Source organism: Camelus bactrianus, chromosome 4 (assembly GCF_048773025.1).
Source record: "Camelus bactrianus isolate YW-2024 breed Bactrian camel chromosome 4, ASM4877302v1, whole genome shotgun sequence".
Taxonomy (NCBI): domain Eukaryota; kingdom Metazoa; phylum Chordata; class Mammalia; order Artiodactyla; family Camelidae; genus Camelus; species Camelus bactrianus.
Window position 1 is genome coordinate 21,952,926 of NC_133542.1, and position 16,855 is coordinate 21,969,780.

General features: G+C 36.8%; 1 protein-coding gene across 13 annotated transcripts in view; it reads right to left on the minus strand.

Moving 5' to 3' along the window:
- CCDC171 (coiled-coil domain containing 171) overlaps window positions 1–16,855 on the minus strand; it is a 388,533-nt gene that overhangs the window by 115,673 nt on the left and 256,005 nt on the right. For 10 of the 13 annotated variants that reach the window (XM_074361538.1, XM_074361540.1, XM_074361545.1 and 7 more), the window contains one exon: window positions 436–2,878. The exons of 2 other annotated variants lie outside the window; for them this stretch is intronic. In XM_074361538.1, the coding sequence (XP_074217639.1) occupies window positions 2,657–2,878 (222 nt within the window). In that variant the 3' untranslated portion in view covers window positions 436–2,656. The remainder of the gene's footprint in view (window positions 1–435; window positions 2,879–16,855) is intronic. One more of the 13 variants, XM_074361543.1, reaches the window with a different exon arrangement.

Consider the following 16,855-nt stretch of genomic DNA (forward strand, 5'->3'; position numbering starts at 1 on the left):
AACTTCCTTTCCCCTCCAAAAATACTTGAAGTTGTTCTCCTGAGAAAAGTCTACTTCATACATCACTCTCAAGGAAGTAAAGAAGCTGATAGAGCAACCATCCTTGCCAACACAACACAGATCTCAAATATGCAGCGAGTGGTCACAGAGGTGCTCGAAAGCAGTCTAGAATTTCTCAGATCTCTATAGGATACGTCATTAAATCTTCTCCTCCTGCTGGGTCTGACTTCTGGGAAAAAAAGCATAAAGTATAAAAATTACTATATTTGGTAGTGAATACTAACGATCACTCAGAAGGCCCATCCTTCAGTCTCTGTGGCCTTCAGCGTCCAGTTGGTTATAAATGTGACATGCTTTGATTTGATTTAATAACCTTCTTGAATTTATAGTTCAGAATTTATTGAATAAAATCTATCTGTAAAATCAGATACTCACATATATGGAGAGACATATGTATTTATTTCTGGTGTTATCCCATTAACAGATTGCAAAATTAATGCAAGAAGACCAAGGTCTGTCCAAGGCAACGTTTACAAAGGTGTCCGTCCCCCTTAAATTAGTAGAATCTGGAAACAGAGTCAACACAAACACACACACACAAACCAAACGTGTAAGTAATATAAGGTAACACTGTTTTCCTACAGTGTGAGAACTGGAAGCTCAATGATGTCAACGGACTAAAAAGCTGTATTTGATTTCAATATAGAGAATACCTTAATCATTGCATGGAATGGCAGAAGAGACTATTTTGAAATGTGCAGAAATTATTCTATGATCTATATGAGAACAATCAATAGCGTTTTCTGTATTACAATAAATTTGTAAGTTGAATTTCATACATGTTACATTACATTACACAGGGCATATTCTTTAATACTCAAAACCCAGAATGGTTAATAAAAAGAACACCAAGTGATTTATACCATCCAAGGTAACATAGCACTGTTACTGTCATACTGTGTAGCAGAATGCTGTTTCTCATAGTACTGGGCCAATATAATAAGCTTTTTATAAATCCTTAGAAAGCTGTTTATGTGAAGTAAAATTACTTGGTTAATTTGGCTAATAACATTAAGAGTTAGTATACCAATTTTATGCACCAAGATCAATTAAAAAATTCCTAGAAGTTGGGTATATTTGAATCAAATGCCACTGTAAAATTAAGACAATATAGATTCCATAATACATACTATTATTTTCCAATGTATCCATAATGAAGAACTCCATAATGAAAAATCATATAAAATATGAATTTTATGTCAAAACTCTGTCAAAAAGTACAGTTCACACCAGAAGTTAGTATCACTGGGGAGTTAAAAGATTAATACAGAAACAAATACATATTACAAATATTCTTTTGTTTCTCACTTACCATGATGCAAACTGCAAAGATTTAACCTTTAAGGGTTAAGGAGTTTAATCAATGTCAATGTCTGATCTTCTGAAGGCGATAAAGAACAGTCTGTCTAGCGATACCCAACAGAACATCACTTTGTCAAGCCACAAAGCTCCCAAAAGCTTGTCAAGTAAGTTACCAGAAACCTCTTTGTGGTTAGAACTCAGCTCCTTCCTGCTTGACCTATTATTTGATATTTGACCACTTGGTTGCAAGACACTTGCTCTTTCTAGCTGAAATGTCACTGGGGCATCTTGTCAGCTCCCCGACATCTCGGCCTGACATACAATTTTACTTTTGTGTGCTACAAGGCAGAAAATGCAGGGCAATGGCCTTGTTTTAAATTCTGTCAGCATCAAAGATGGGCGTCACTCTTGGGTCCTACCAACAACAAAAACAAAAAAGGAGTCTATTTTGAAGGTCAAAACAGCCATTACCTTGAAGTTTTTCAGCTTATACTAAATACATTACCTGCTATACTGGTGTGGGAACTGTCCTTAAAAAGTGCCTAAACACACCACAGAAATCTTCTCCGCACAATTGCTCTACTTTCTTATCAAATGCACACTTGATAAAAAGTATGCGTTTTCAATGCCTGCAGGGACCAGATTCAGCAGTTAACTTAACTTGTTCAAATGGGCAAGTGGTATCATGTAGCTTTACAAGGAGCAACCTGACCTTCTCACATTGACCAGGAGTGACATTATTGTGCAGGAGGAGAAGCAGTCACATCATTTCTGTTTTGCACAACCTGCTTAAAGTTTGCAACTAAATGCTTGTCTTCAGTTGAGCTGACAAGAGAGAAGAGGGGGCTCAGTGAACCATGGCAGGGCTGCCATGAAATGACAGGAATCATTGGCATACATTTCAAATAGCTCTCTCAATCCTATTAAAGTATTGCAGTCCTGCTTTAAAATAGACAAGTATGAAACAACTTTGATAGATAGAGACTAAAATGGCTTATTGATTTTTTTAAGTCTGAGGGAAATTACCCAAAATGTGTCATTCTTTAACATTTAAAAATATGTTACATAAAAATGAGCAACTGTGATAATAAATAAAACTTAGAGGGGAAAAAAAGTTGGTTATTTCATTATTCAAGGAAACACACAGGTACCTGCACACATCAAGATATCACACAATTTTTTAAAACCCACTGCCCCTTGTGCTGAAACAGAATTCAACTGATAAGAAAATCCCCCTTCAAAACAATTATAATTGTACTGTTAACTCTTCCTGCATCTTTTTTATTTCATAAAGTCATAATCCAATCTGAGTTGGTCTCTTGGCAATAGCAGATGCAGTCCCTGGAGAGGACTGAGATGATGCCAGGGGTGCAGGATTTATACGTGTCTCCTTTAAGAAAGTGTAAGTTGTATCAAGTTCAGCTTTCAATGGCAAAAAATCCCCAACATCAATTGTGTCAGCAGGAAGAGCAGGTCTTGAAGGAAGGGAGAGATTTGAATGGTCTCGTGATCCTGTCTATGATATAAAAAAGAAAAGAATAATAAATATGGAATTGAAAACTCTTAATCAGAGTCCAAAACCATAAGCAGAGAAATGGACTAAGAATAACTGTAATATGAAATGGGGTGGAAATTGCCATTTAAATAATCTATATGATAATACATAAATATTAAATTATTTCCCAAGTTGTGACTGAACCGCTTATTTGTTCTCTGTCATAAACTTGTCAGGACATCAGGAGTTTGCCTAAACACTGAACACTAAAACTTTGTATAAAACTTTTATAAAGGTACTGAATCAGAGTCAATACAATCAGGCATTTTTTACCTCTGCTTCCATTCCCTGGCAAATTGCAGAAACCAATGCTTATTATGTTCATTTCCTTATGCTACATAATATATACTATATAATTGGCAGATTAGACTGCTCAGAAAATGAACTATGGATATTTACGTTTTTAAGTTATCAGCATGATTTATTTAATTGAACAGCATAGCACAAAGAAAAATAAGTCAATCCTGCTGCCTTCTAGGAAATAGTACACTGAGATATAATATGCCAGTGAGATGAACTTTTTGTCTTTACCTTTAGTAATATTGCCACCACCCTATATTTCTTTTGTTTTTTTAAATTGAAGTATAGTTATTTTATAATGTTGTGTTAGTTTCTGGTGTACTGCAAAGTGATTCAGTTATACATATATAACCTTTTTCATATTCTTTTTCATTATAGGTTATTACAAGATACTGAATATAGTTCCCTGTGCTGTACAGTAGGACCTTGTTATTTATCTATTTTATGTATAGTAGTTTGTATCTGGTAATCCCAAACTCTTAATTTATCCCTCCCTGCCCTTTCCCCTTTGGTAACCAGAAGTTGGTTTTCTATGTCTATGAGTTTGTTTTTGTTTTATAAATAAGTACATTTGTATCACATTTTAGATTCCACACTGAAGTGATACCATATGATTCGTCTTTCTCTGTCTGACTTACTTCACTTGGTATGATAATCTCTAGGTCCATCCTTGTTGCTGCAAATGGCATTAGTTCATTCTTTTTTATCAACGAGTAGTAGTATTCCATTGTTTCACATCTTCTTTATCCAGTCATCTGTCAATGGACATTTAGTTGCTTCCATGTCTTGGCTACTGTAAACGCTGCTGCTCTGAACATTGCAAGTATCTTTCTGAATTAAGAGTTTTCTTCGGATATATGCCAGGAAGGGGATTGCTGGATCATGTGGTAACTCTAATTTTAGTTTTATAAGGAAACTTGATACTATTTTCCATTGTGGCTGGCTGCACCAGATAACATTCTTACTAACAGAGTAGGAGGGTTGCCTTTTCTCCACCCCCTCTCCAGCATTTATCATTTGTGGACTCTTTCAATGATGGCCATTCTGACCGCCACCACCATGTTTTAATAAAGACTGTTATAAGTATTTGGAAATCATGCACAAAATATGGAACTGCAACATGAAAACAATCTGTCACATATTTTAAAACATTATGACTAGCCAGAAACTAATGGAAATCAAACTTAAGAAATCTACACACTCATGAAGTACTTGAAAACAGAATTAATATTTTGATGAAGCTATATATTTAAGCCTTAAGTAACATCAGTAATCAGGAGCTAATAGTTAACCTAAAAGAAGTCTTACCAGTAAAGCAGATAGCTATTATTTTGTGGCATTTATAGGTAGCAGGAAAATAGTGATCAATTGTACGTCAGAGTTTTCCATATTTCCAGCAAATAAATGTTGCTGAGATAATAAGTCTAGTCATGAATGTCTCCACTACAAACCACATTTTACATTGCAGAGGTTTTTAGAAAAACATCTTTTTGGTAGATTCTCCTATGGTTTTGACAACAAAATAGCGTTAACTCTAAGGATCTGCTTTATTATGTCATGTTATACAAAACCATTTCTACATGTGAAAACAAGAGGGAAGCTATCTCTGGCTTTAGGAGAGTATTAGAAATTCACTTGTATGTGTTACCATTTTTGTGGATTTTTTTAAACTACAACTGAAGAAAAATCAATGACTGCATCTAACACCTAGTTCAGCAATTTTCTTTGATCTCTGTTCTTTTGATTTCTTGATACTCCACTGCAAGCCTACAGCTGACGGAAATCATCTCTTTTTATGCTGGAAGTTAAAAAAAAAAAAGAAAAAGAAAAAGAAAAACACCTAAAATGGCCACTTGAATGACTCTATGAAGGAGAGGATTTAGCTTATCCTTATGGAAGGAAAAGAACTCCCGAGGTCATGTGTTGACTCTGATTAGCAGCACTGATGAGGTTTTACTTGCAGAACCTTAATGCTGGGCCTGAGCATATTAGTTCAGAACCTGAGAAGGGGCATCTCATTACATCGGAGTCTGGAGATGTAGACTCCTGCACTTTTCCTGCTGCTAGAACCACCTTATGTGATTTTTTTTTTTAAGCCAGTTGTCTGAATTGGTAGTGTTATTACTTGATCGATTTTGCTGCTGTAAAGACTACAATGTCATCTACCAACTCAGACCCGGGGGTAAGAGGAATACTGAAACAGCAGCAGATGGTGGGGCATGACTGTCTTCATAATAAAACTCAGAGCAATCGTATTGTTTATTATGAAAAAAGAATATCGTCAGGCAAGACTTCAAAAGTTTGTTGTTACATCTTTATATTTCAAGTTCTGGTCTGAGACAACTATACGTGCAAAGGGAGGGGCGTGCAGAATCAGAGCAAGATGGTCAGCTCTTCCCTGAGGGTATCTTCTTCCTGATGCTTTAGCCGTGAGACAGGTAACGGTGCCAAACTGACCAATCACTCCTGCTTTGCAATGTTACATAAACATGTAATTTACCTAAATCTATGTTCTGTACTTCCTTTTTTGTTCTTATGATTCTATCAACCTAACACATTAGCAAAGTCATCTTTTATGGAACTGCTCACTTCCCCTTAATATCTTACGCGGATCTTGGCAGTCTACAAAAGGGCCCCTCTTTTGCCTTTTCTCATTTTACTTTTTCATATGTCTATTTTCCACTGTGTTTTCTGAAAGTATTTTTTAAATCTAATATAACGTTTTATGACTAAATAACCTGAAATGGGGTACTGAGTATTTCTCTAGTATTTCAAATCAGAGTCTCACTTTTTGTATACTATCTTCCAACGTTACGTCCTAAACATAGGAAATAACCTACAAAAAAAGAGATTCCTTCAGACTTGTACCCCTCAAAAGGTAGGCACTCCATCAAGTAAACAGACTTACTTTTGTGTAAATGAAAACATTTTTTTCTGTCACTGAAGTCATTTACTGTACTTCATACACTGCTATAAAATAATCTTTTTCATGAAATGGGATAAAATTTGATTATAAGTCACTTAACAGCTTAAAAACAAACCATCAAAATTTCTGGTGAAATCTTGATTTCAAAATGGCATGTTAAAATAACAAGTAAATATAAACTACTTTTCTTGCTACAAATAAGACTCAGAAATATATCATAACACTTTTAATGTAACACAGAGAATAAAAGACAATTAAATAAATTCTTATCAGAGACCATTAAAAGTTAACATTCACCATCTGATCTTATGTTTTAAATCTGTGGTCATTTAAGTTACTTTTTAAACTCCTGAGGTGTTCTGGTAGTCTCTCATATAAATCCAAATTAAAGCAATTTTTAAAAAAGAAATTAGTTACCTGAAATAAAAGCTAGGTGTCATGTGAATCTTTATGGAGGCACTTTCATTTACTCAATAAGCTATAAATGATTCTATTTGAACTGTTACAGCCCATCAGCTAAAAATATTTATTCACTATACAAAATGTGTCTACTACATTTCTGCATTTAAAAAAATCTAACGAAATATACTAATTAGACATGTCCACTAACCAGTTTTCAAGGCTTTAATATCTTAGTTTTCTAAGAGTGTTTTTTCAACAACAAAAATAAAATATTAGTGTAATAATAAGATAATGACTCAACAATTGTACATGAATCAAAGCCACTTTGCAGTCCTAGCCTTCTCGAAACAATGACACTAAGCCATTTGCCTCCTGTGTAGCATTTATGACCGAGTTAAGTCTTCTAGAAACTAGTACTACAAAAAATGAAGGGTGATGTGATTTAGTAAGCCTGAATAGTATTGCAAGGAGATTATGCTAGACACATAGTACGGTGAAAAGAATACTAGACTAGGGGTCAGAAGACTATGGTTTTTCTTCCCAGTTCTGTTCTAATCTAGCTGGGCTATTTGGGCAAGTGAACTAGTCCTCCTAGGTCTCACTTCCCTGGCCTGTGAAATGAAGAGCTAGGCTCTCTCCAGCTCTGATGTTCTACAGGTCCACCATGATTCCAACCCATGATGACATGTAAGGTTAACGCCTAACTTTTGTCAGTGACATTAACCCAGAAATCAGAGTTTTCCAAACATAATACTTAAGATTTTGAGAGGCTATAGATGGACCATTTTTAAGGGGAAGGAATACATACTGCATATGGTTCTTTAAAAAAAGGCAAATAGATAACAAAATTAGCCACAGTTTAGATGATGTGGCTACATTCAATTAAATTCTGTGATACATTTTTTATTACTTCGACCTCCATGATGATGTTTTAAGCTCTGTAAATTATTGACTGATTTTAAGTAGAGTGTGCAGTTCCACATAAACTGATGAAGGAATCAGAGTACCCACAAGAGGGCCTTACAGTGAGGCTCCCTCGCCATTTCTACTTTAGCTCCTAATGTGTTCTCACCACTAGAGCCTCAGTACTCAACATCACAGAGTTTTCTTCCTTCCAAATACTTCAAGTTAGTTAACCAAATGTTACCTGCCTATTTTCCAGTTCTGCTGTGCTGACATCATAGGACACTGCAGCTCACACAATCAGAGTTGGCAATACTTATATACATAATTTTCTCTTGTGGAATGCTCAGTTATGTACCTGAGACATCTATCCACACACACATATAAATATAACTGATAAATAAATACATATATACTTGCTATATGCATATTTGTGTGTATATACATAAACATATGAGCATGCATGTATATATATATATATATGTATGTATGTGTATATATATATATATATACACACACACACATACTTGCTACCACATCATTAATTATTTATTCCTTGTAGTTATCAATTCTAATTTTTAGTTACTAATATCAAACCTGTAGAACATTTTATACAACATTCTCTCCATAAGTCACTAAATCTTAGCACAGACCAGCTTGGCTCTTTAGCTCAGTGACGTCAAGATAGGCTAGGAAGGGATATGTGAGTCAGTGGAGCACTGTAAAGGAGTTCCCAGACAGAGGGGGAACAACTGAAGAGGCCTGGGTACCTAGAGACTAACATAGGAAGGCAATCATAGAGGCAGAAACAAATCATAACAGAGAGGGAGAAGACACTAATAATCAGCGTGACAAGTTACTTAACCTGTGTGAGTCTGCATCCTATCTGTATCTGCATAGGAAGAATAATCCCTCATAGAGTTGTTACAAAGATTAAGTGAAATAACATACACAAAAATGCATAACATACAGTAGCTCCTTTTGCCTCTTTTTCTATTCTTCTCAAGTGATAATAAATTCCAAATTTTTAACTAGAGCTAACATGCATTGAGCATATATGCCAGGCGCTGTGCAAGGTTTAGCTTTATAGGCGTTACCTCAATTCTCACAACCACTCAATGAGAAGGTACCACTGTTACCCTCACTTTACAGGTGAGGAACTAGAAGAGTGGAATACACTGCCCCACGCTGCACCACCTGGTGACTCTTGATCCATGATTCTTCTCCCCTTATGCTTGACCACTACCTTCCCATGCCACTCAAAGAAGACACAGCCTTCAGCTTATTTATATCCAGAGCTATTTCATAGAAACATTAAGGGCTCAACAAATATCTGTGAAACTGGAAAATAAAAGCACATGGGGGGGGGAAGGTATAGCTCAAGAGGTAGAGCGCATGTTTAGCATGCACAAGGTCCTGGTTTTGATCCCCCACACCTCCTCTAAAAATAAATAAAGTACCCCCTCCCCCAAATAAAGTTAAAAAAAGCATACAGATTGTACTCAAGGTTAAAAATAGATGTTTGTATTTTTGATAACATATTTTCTTACAGTCCAACATTTGAATATCCCTGTATTAGAGTAAATAAAGATTTTATGACATTTATATAAAATAAAAGTTCTAGCCCTTTCACCAAGAAGCTTACGTGTTGTTACATTCAGAGATAAAAACTCAGCTCTGAAGCTTTAAATTACACTAGAACATTTAAACTTTAATTTTAAATTACTTTAAAGATGTCTTGTGCCTGACAAGATAACAATTCCCATTTTCTTCTCTTGGATGTTTAGATTTCCTGACATGACTGAGGTTGGAAAAAGAGTCAAAGAATTTTCCCAGATGGCTTTTGTTCTTTCTTTGCCTACTTTCCTTCACTCCCCTGTCCTCCCAGTGTGCTCCTTTCCTGGCAATTCTAATATATCTGATGGTAGAGAATACCAGAAATAGCCAGAAAATGCAAGGAGACCATTTTTTCCTGTATCTTAGAAATATATATATTTTAAACAACCCAAAGACAATCTGAAATGTGAGTACATCCATACACGCAAGTATATTACAAAGGTCTAAAACTGAACAAATAAAAACTTAAGCATACTATATAGAAAAAAGCTACTGCAAAACTGAAATGATAACCTGATAAAAATATATGTGACTCACATCATAGCCATAGGGTGACTTTCTTAATTTACAAATGGCTCTTGCATATCAAGAAAAAGAAGGACCTAATTAGAAAACAGGCTCAGGATAGTGTATTTTTTAATACTGGGTTTAGTTGTAACAGAAAATTCAAAATGTCAGTGGCTTAAATAAGACAGAAGTTTATTTCTCTCTGATATGGCCACTTGAAGCTATGAGGAATCCAGACTGCTTCTATCTTGGGTGCCACAGCCTCAGTATGTGCTTCTACCTCAGGATCCAAAATGGCTGCTCAAGTTCCAGCCATTTTGCCTACATTCTAGCCAGGAGGAAAAAGGACAGAGCAAAGGAGGTGGTACCACTTAGATTTAAAGACACTTCCCCAAATCAGAATACTTTTGCTTACATCCCATCGGCCAGAACTTAGTCACATGGCTAACTTAGTTTCAGGAGAGTCTGAAAAATATAGCTTTTTTCCACCCTCTGAATGGCCCAGGTAATATTCAGAGGTTCCATTACTAGAAAAGAAAGAGAAAACAGATATCAGGAAACCATTGGCAGCCCCTGTCTCAGATACATACTGGCTGTTTGGGCGGGGAATAGAGAAATACAATAGCCAATAAACATGAAAAAAGAGCTAAACCTCATTCATAATTAAAGAAATGCAACACGAAACATGACAATGAAAGCTTACCTTCCAGATAGCCCAAAATTTAGATGTCTAATGATATCTACTGCTGAGAAGAGAGAGAAACAGGCCAGTTCCTACCTTGTAGGCAGGGATGTAAGCTGGTGCAACCTTTCTGGAAGACACAATTTAAATTGTACCTGCCTTTGATCCAGAAATTCCACTGCTAGGCATTTCTTCTATGGCTACATTCACAAAAGTTTGCTAGGATAAGCATACAGACGTATTCATTGAAGAATTCTTTCAGAAAAACATTTTTTTAATGAAACTACAGGGTCCATCAACAGTGTTATTTAAGTGAAGTATGACTACAACAATTTAAAAAATTGAGGTAAATGTGTAGGTACTGATGTAGGAATATGCAGAAGTGAAAAAAGGTTCAAAATAGTGTGTATGTGTGTATAAAAAAGAACCCATTTCTATTTAAAAATAAGTATAAATATAGAAACATGCATGTGTACATCTTTTTTTCTTACTGAAAAGGGAATCACATCAAACTTAATTTAAAAAAAAAAAGGGGGGGGGGGGATAAATAGGAGTGTGTATTACGCAGAAAAAGCTTTGAAAGTCCAAAATTTTCTTTCCATGGTTTTTCTACCTTTAAAACTGATGATTCATGAACAAAGGCTATCAACTGCTAGTTCATGAAAGTCAAAATACATCTGATTAATAAATAAGTGGGAAAAATATGGTAACCCCCAAAAGTAATCAGAAATGTAAAGTAAAATGTTTATTGTCAATCAAAATTGAATTTTAAAAATTATGATACTGAATGCTAGTAAAGGCATTATAAAACAGGCACTCATAAATTGCTAGTGATTGTACAAATTGATAGAATCATTTGGACTATAACTTGGCAACTGTCTTAATGAAACAGTTAATATCATTTGACCCAACAATTCCATTTATGATTAAGTTCCTAATATTAATAAAGACAGACAAAAATTGGAAATAATCCCATATTCAACAACAGAAGTACATTTACAAGAGCCACTTGATGGAATGTTGTGTGGCTGTAAAATTTATGGTTATAAACATCTGGATAACATGGACAAATGCTTTGGCTTGACCAGTGATCAGAAGCCTTTCTCTGTAAAGGGTCAGATAAATATTTTATGCTTTGCAGGCCATATGCTCTCTGTTGCAACTGCTAAACTCTGCTGTTGTAGCCCAAAAGCAGCCATAGACAATATATGTAAATGTATGGCCATGTTCCAATAACACTGTATTTATGAACACTGAAATTTGCATTTTACATATTTTTCACATCATGAAATATTACTACCCTTTTGATTTTTTTTCAAGCATTAAAAAAATGTGAAAACCATCCTTAGGTCACAAGTTATATAAAAACAGGTGGGAAGTAGATTTGGCCCACCAGCGGCACTTTGCCCACCCCTGAGAGAGGCTATCTAAGCGAAAAGGAGATACGCAAAATTACATATAATACTTGTTGTGAGGTAATGGTACTGTAGGAGTTTTTTTCCCTAAATTTCTGCATTTTCCAATTATCTACAAGCATGCCTCACTTTTACACTAGAACCCTTTTATTAAAAAAGACTAATTTTATATATACTGAAACTATTTTAGTACAGTTATGACTCTGAACTGTGTGGTCAAAATGAAATGTAATTGGTTTGTTAAAAGTCTCGGGGGTAAGTCTTGAATCAAGTATTTTCCAAGTTTTGAAAAGATTTTAATTTAGCTAAGAACACTTTCTTATTTCAGCTTCCTCAGTTATCTAACTCATATCCACAATCTGACATGAAGTAAATAAATACACAAAGAATTTTATGGAGTATCTTGTACCTCTACTCTGCACAAATGCAGCTTCTTCTGTAGAGTGGCTACTTACAAGTTGTGGGCCTTCATTTTACTCCAAACAGCACTTCCAGCTGCCAAATTACAACTTCTGTGGTCAAAATGTACACATGTCACACTCTCTCTGGGAACTATTAGGTAAAAGTTTTCTGACCACTTTTTCATTACTGAAGAATTTCCTCTTAAAATCTTAAGTCCTTTTCATTCAATGTCAAAAATTTACTAATAATCTGGAAGCTATAAACTTAGACCTTTTAGCACCATGTTTTTCTCTGAGTGGAATTGACCAAGTACTCAGGTAAAGAGGAGCAGAAGAAAGAAAGAATCATCCAAAATTTAAAGTTGTTTGAAAGAGATAATTTTCCTAAATCTTACTAACACTGTAAGTATCTATCAGTCACATTTTCTCAACAAAATGAGCAATAAATTTACATTTTAAAAGTTAAAACCCACTTTTTCCAAGCCTCTCCCTTCCACTGCTGGTTTAAACCACAGTCCCTCTTTATTCCACTATATCACACCTAAAATCCCTAGCAATTCTTCATGAGATGCTGCAAACATTCTTTTTTCCCCCACTGACCATCCAAGATATAAGTACTGTATTCCCTATGGCTGCTGACCCTTTGGCCAGTGGCAGAGCTGGGCCTTTCTGGAGGGAATGGTTATGTTCAGTTATAAGAATGCGGCCTCTCTATTTCTCAGTGAGAGCGGGGCCCTTCAGATGTAAGACAAATCATGTGATCTGGGGTTCACATCTGTGGAATGCCTTCAAATCACAACAAGTGCTGGGGAGTATGTTCCAAAATAAACCACTTAGCTGGCAATGACATTTCCTTTAAATGATGGGCAGGAATGTTACTTCTGATAGAACCAGGCCACTTCCAGCAATCTCAAACCAAACCCATCTCTAGGGAGAACATCTTATAGAATAGCGAGAATAAAGCACAACCACAAAATTCCAAAATAATATAGTTACAGATTACATTTCAAGACTCTACTTCTTACATGACCAATTCCATATGATAGACTTTCCCCATGGTTGCATCAAGCGTATCTAAACCTACGTATACTGTTCACCATTAGTATCATAAATTAGCGCTATTCATTAATCCTTCCAACAGATAATAACAATAAAAATAATACAATAATAATAAAATCCTTTTAATAGCTATCTACTCAAAGCGCCTACAATGTGCCAGATACTGTTCTAGGTACTGGGATACAGCAGTGGATTACACACCAAAAAATCCTCTGCTCTCTGGAAGCTCACTCTGTCCTTAACTATCTGTATCCTGAGTCAGTCCAGTTCTCCTAACATTATAATTTGCTCAATACTGTATAACCACACAACTGCTGTTTCGTAGTGTTAAGTTTAATGGACAATGGCACTTAGAGTCTGCCAACCTCACTGTTCTGCTTACATAAACAAGGTCTCAATAATGAGTTACATTTCCCTGGTTTATCTCTGACCTGTTCACACAAAATCTCAAGTGCCCTGGCAGAGTCCCCATCAAGACTTGCTGGATGTTTGCAATCTCTCCGCCAGGTCCTCCTTCTGATGTAGTAGAGGGGCTCACTGTGCCATATAGGTAATGTCTCTACATGGCATTGGCTCTATGCCCATCCTCTCTCTGTGTCTCCTGAAAACCAGCAACTCTGACCAGAACCCAGTGTCTCACGCTGTCTGTCACAAAATATTTCTTTCAGCTTCCATCTGTAGGTACTTTTTTCTAAAAGTCCAGATGCCAGTCCCTAGGCCTGCATGGAGGAAAAGCACTGAGCTGTTCTCTCCGTCTCCTGTCTCCTGCTCTGGACACCTGCCCCTAAAACCTTCAACAATCACCAAAGCCCTCACTCAAATTAATTCCCAAAGAACCTGCACACCACTTTTGCACAAAGGCCCTGACTTCTCTGGAACACAGTACGGGTTCAGTGTAGGGTATTCATAACTTAATGATTTTGACATAGGTTTCAAAGCTCTTTACTAAAATTTTTCATCAGTTATTTAAGTGCCTCTTCACTTTCTCTAGCCTATAAATGCCAGAGAATTTTAATTTTGTAAACTTCCAGACTTCTATTTCCTACTTCATCTCTTCTTTATTGTCTATTTGCTTATTATTTGAGAATATTCAAATTTGCTCTCAAAGACAAGAAAACATAGGACAGACGGAACTCATAAAAAGTGTTAAGCAAAGAGAATGAATCAGCCAGTGGTGGGTGAGACATAGGCAGAATCCTTACAATAAGAACAGATGGTAAGTTAGCACCCAATAGGACAGTTTACTTACAGATAGAAAGGGAAGGAAAGACCACATCATAAAGGAAAGACATGCCACTCTCTAGGTTAATGTCATCCTCCAATTGGCCCCAGAACTACAGATAAAACCCAAAACTGTTCGGCAGCCCAAGTGGCAAGCTATAGCGATTGGCCAGTATTTGTCCTGCCTCTCTCCTAGAAGGCAAGTGTGACTAGGTGGCCCCAGGCACCTTCTGTCACCCAATCCCCCTTTTTCAAACCTCCACCCTGGTCCTCATAACCTCATGAAGGGTGGAGAAGGCTCATGCAGCCAAGAGAGAGGTCCTATGAATGCTGCACAGCCAAGGAATCAGGTGGTATGGTCCGTCCCCCGCTTACTCCCTACCTTCCACTTCCTGCTGTGTGTTTTAAATTGATTTGATAAACCATGTGATTTGAGTACCTTAATTTGGTTCTTCAACCTCTCATGTAACGTGCCTGATAGAGTACTTGAAGGCTACCACTACATCAAGGTAATGTCCCATAAAACACCTTTCCTCCCCAGCGCTAATCAAAACACAGACCCTGAAGCATGCCCTGCTTTCTCCTATCTCAGCATCTCTTTCTCATGCTGCTTTTTTGTTTAAAAGGAGACTTCATCAGGTTTTCACAGTTTATCACAACTTCTCTTGTCCCCAGACTTTCCCTGCCATCTGTCCCCTCGCATCTGGGTTCCATGTCCCTTCTCTGCATTATTGTGACAACCCACACATCCTACTTTATATAACAGCACAGCATCACAAGCTGCTGTTTGCTTAAACCTGTGCTGTTCAATGCAGTAGCCACTGGCCACATGTCATTATCTAATTTTACATTAACTAAAATTTAATTTAAGGTAAAATTAAATGAAAAATTAAAGTTCAGTTCCTCAGTCACACCAGCCACGTCTCCAGCATGACGGTGAGTCCTAGTGGACAGCGCTGGCTGAGGGCGCTCCTTCCCCGGAGGTACAGGCTGTTTTGTTTGTTTCTGTGCTACCAGGAGCTTGACTAGTTACTGGCGCATCGAAGGTATTCCCTGTGTCTGCATACTGCTGACTCAATGGAATGTTTCTAATCCATATTCTAAAGAAAGCCAACAGGAGGGCATGTTTCGATATTAAAACTTTTCTCTCCCCCAAAAAAACTTCTATTTCACAAATTTCAATTTTCAACCTTTAATTCTAACTTTCTCCAATTCTTCCTTTCTAGAGTGTCCTTTAAAGTTTCAGGAGGGACCTCACTGTTCCTTTCTGTGTCTATCTTTCTCGACCTTCTGGTGAGTGTTTTAATGGCATGTCACCTGAGGCCACGCGGAAAAAGAAGGAAAGAAGTTTGTGACAAAAGACAAGAAGACAGTAGAGGACAGTTCTCTTGGCAAGTGTCCATTCTCCAGACACCCAGGCAGAAATCCTAGCTCTCTTACGCCAGATTTCTCTATATAAGAGGAAAATGCATTGCTTATTCTCCTGCTTTAATTTTCAATTTTTTCTAGAATCTTGAGAAAAAGATTCTATTATGAACTAAATTTGGAGGCAATCTAATTGTTTGATATAAACCTTCAAAGCTTCCTTTGAATTGAATGTCTATCTGCTTGGGCAGAAAAGGGGAAAAGGGGAATTTACATTCACTTTGCTAAACATTAGCATCTTTTGTTCAATCAGGTGAATGCAGGACAGTTCCAAGAAACAGCTTAGAGAACAAGAGTTGACACAGACGGTGTAAAATCTTTTAAGGTGCTCGGATTCAATGAGGGAGAAAGTGAGACGGAACCATATTTCAGCTCCCTAACTGTGCACCAGTCTGCGGGAACTTTGTGACAGGTCTCTGTCTCTCAGCTACACTTGACTGGCTTTTGCTGACATTCAGCTGTCAGACAGCAACCCTCTACCAGGCCGCTAACATGCTCCACAGCTTCACCCAATTAACTCGCTTTCACTTGACACGGCAGCAAAAAGCTTCATAATAGGTGGTCAGGGTGCACGGTGTCTGCCGCCCGCGAACTGCTCATACACAGCAAGATGTTTAACTGCTTTCTTCTTGCCTGTGTGCTCAGATCTAGGATGACTACAATTCAGTCATTCCATCTATTGAACTGGACGGGAATCTAAGAAATATTACAGTGATGTAGTAAGCTGCTCAGAAACAGACTTCCAGATGACTAAAGTTAAATTTATTTCTTTAGGCCCCTCTGAGAGGAAGATTTGATGTTTCACCATCAAAATTTAATACCGACTAGCAATCAATCTGTGGTTAGTGTTTCCACTCTATCATTAATAGTAGAATTGTAGGAAGATGACCTGGGATAGAAAAAGAACATCTGACTTACTTGTCAGAACAGAAAGGTCTAGGCACAAGTCAAGAGTGCGAAACTCAGCCTTTGCTCATAAAAATGCACTTTTTTGACAAACTCAACAGTTTTTCTGTAAATTTGTGTCCTGCTACTTAGCCTTTCAGAAGAAATACCCTGTACTTGAAAATGTGTTTGGCT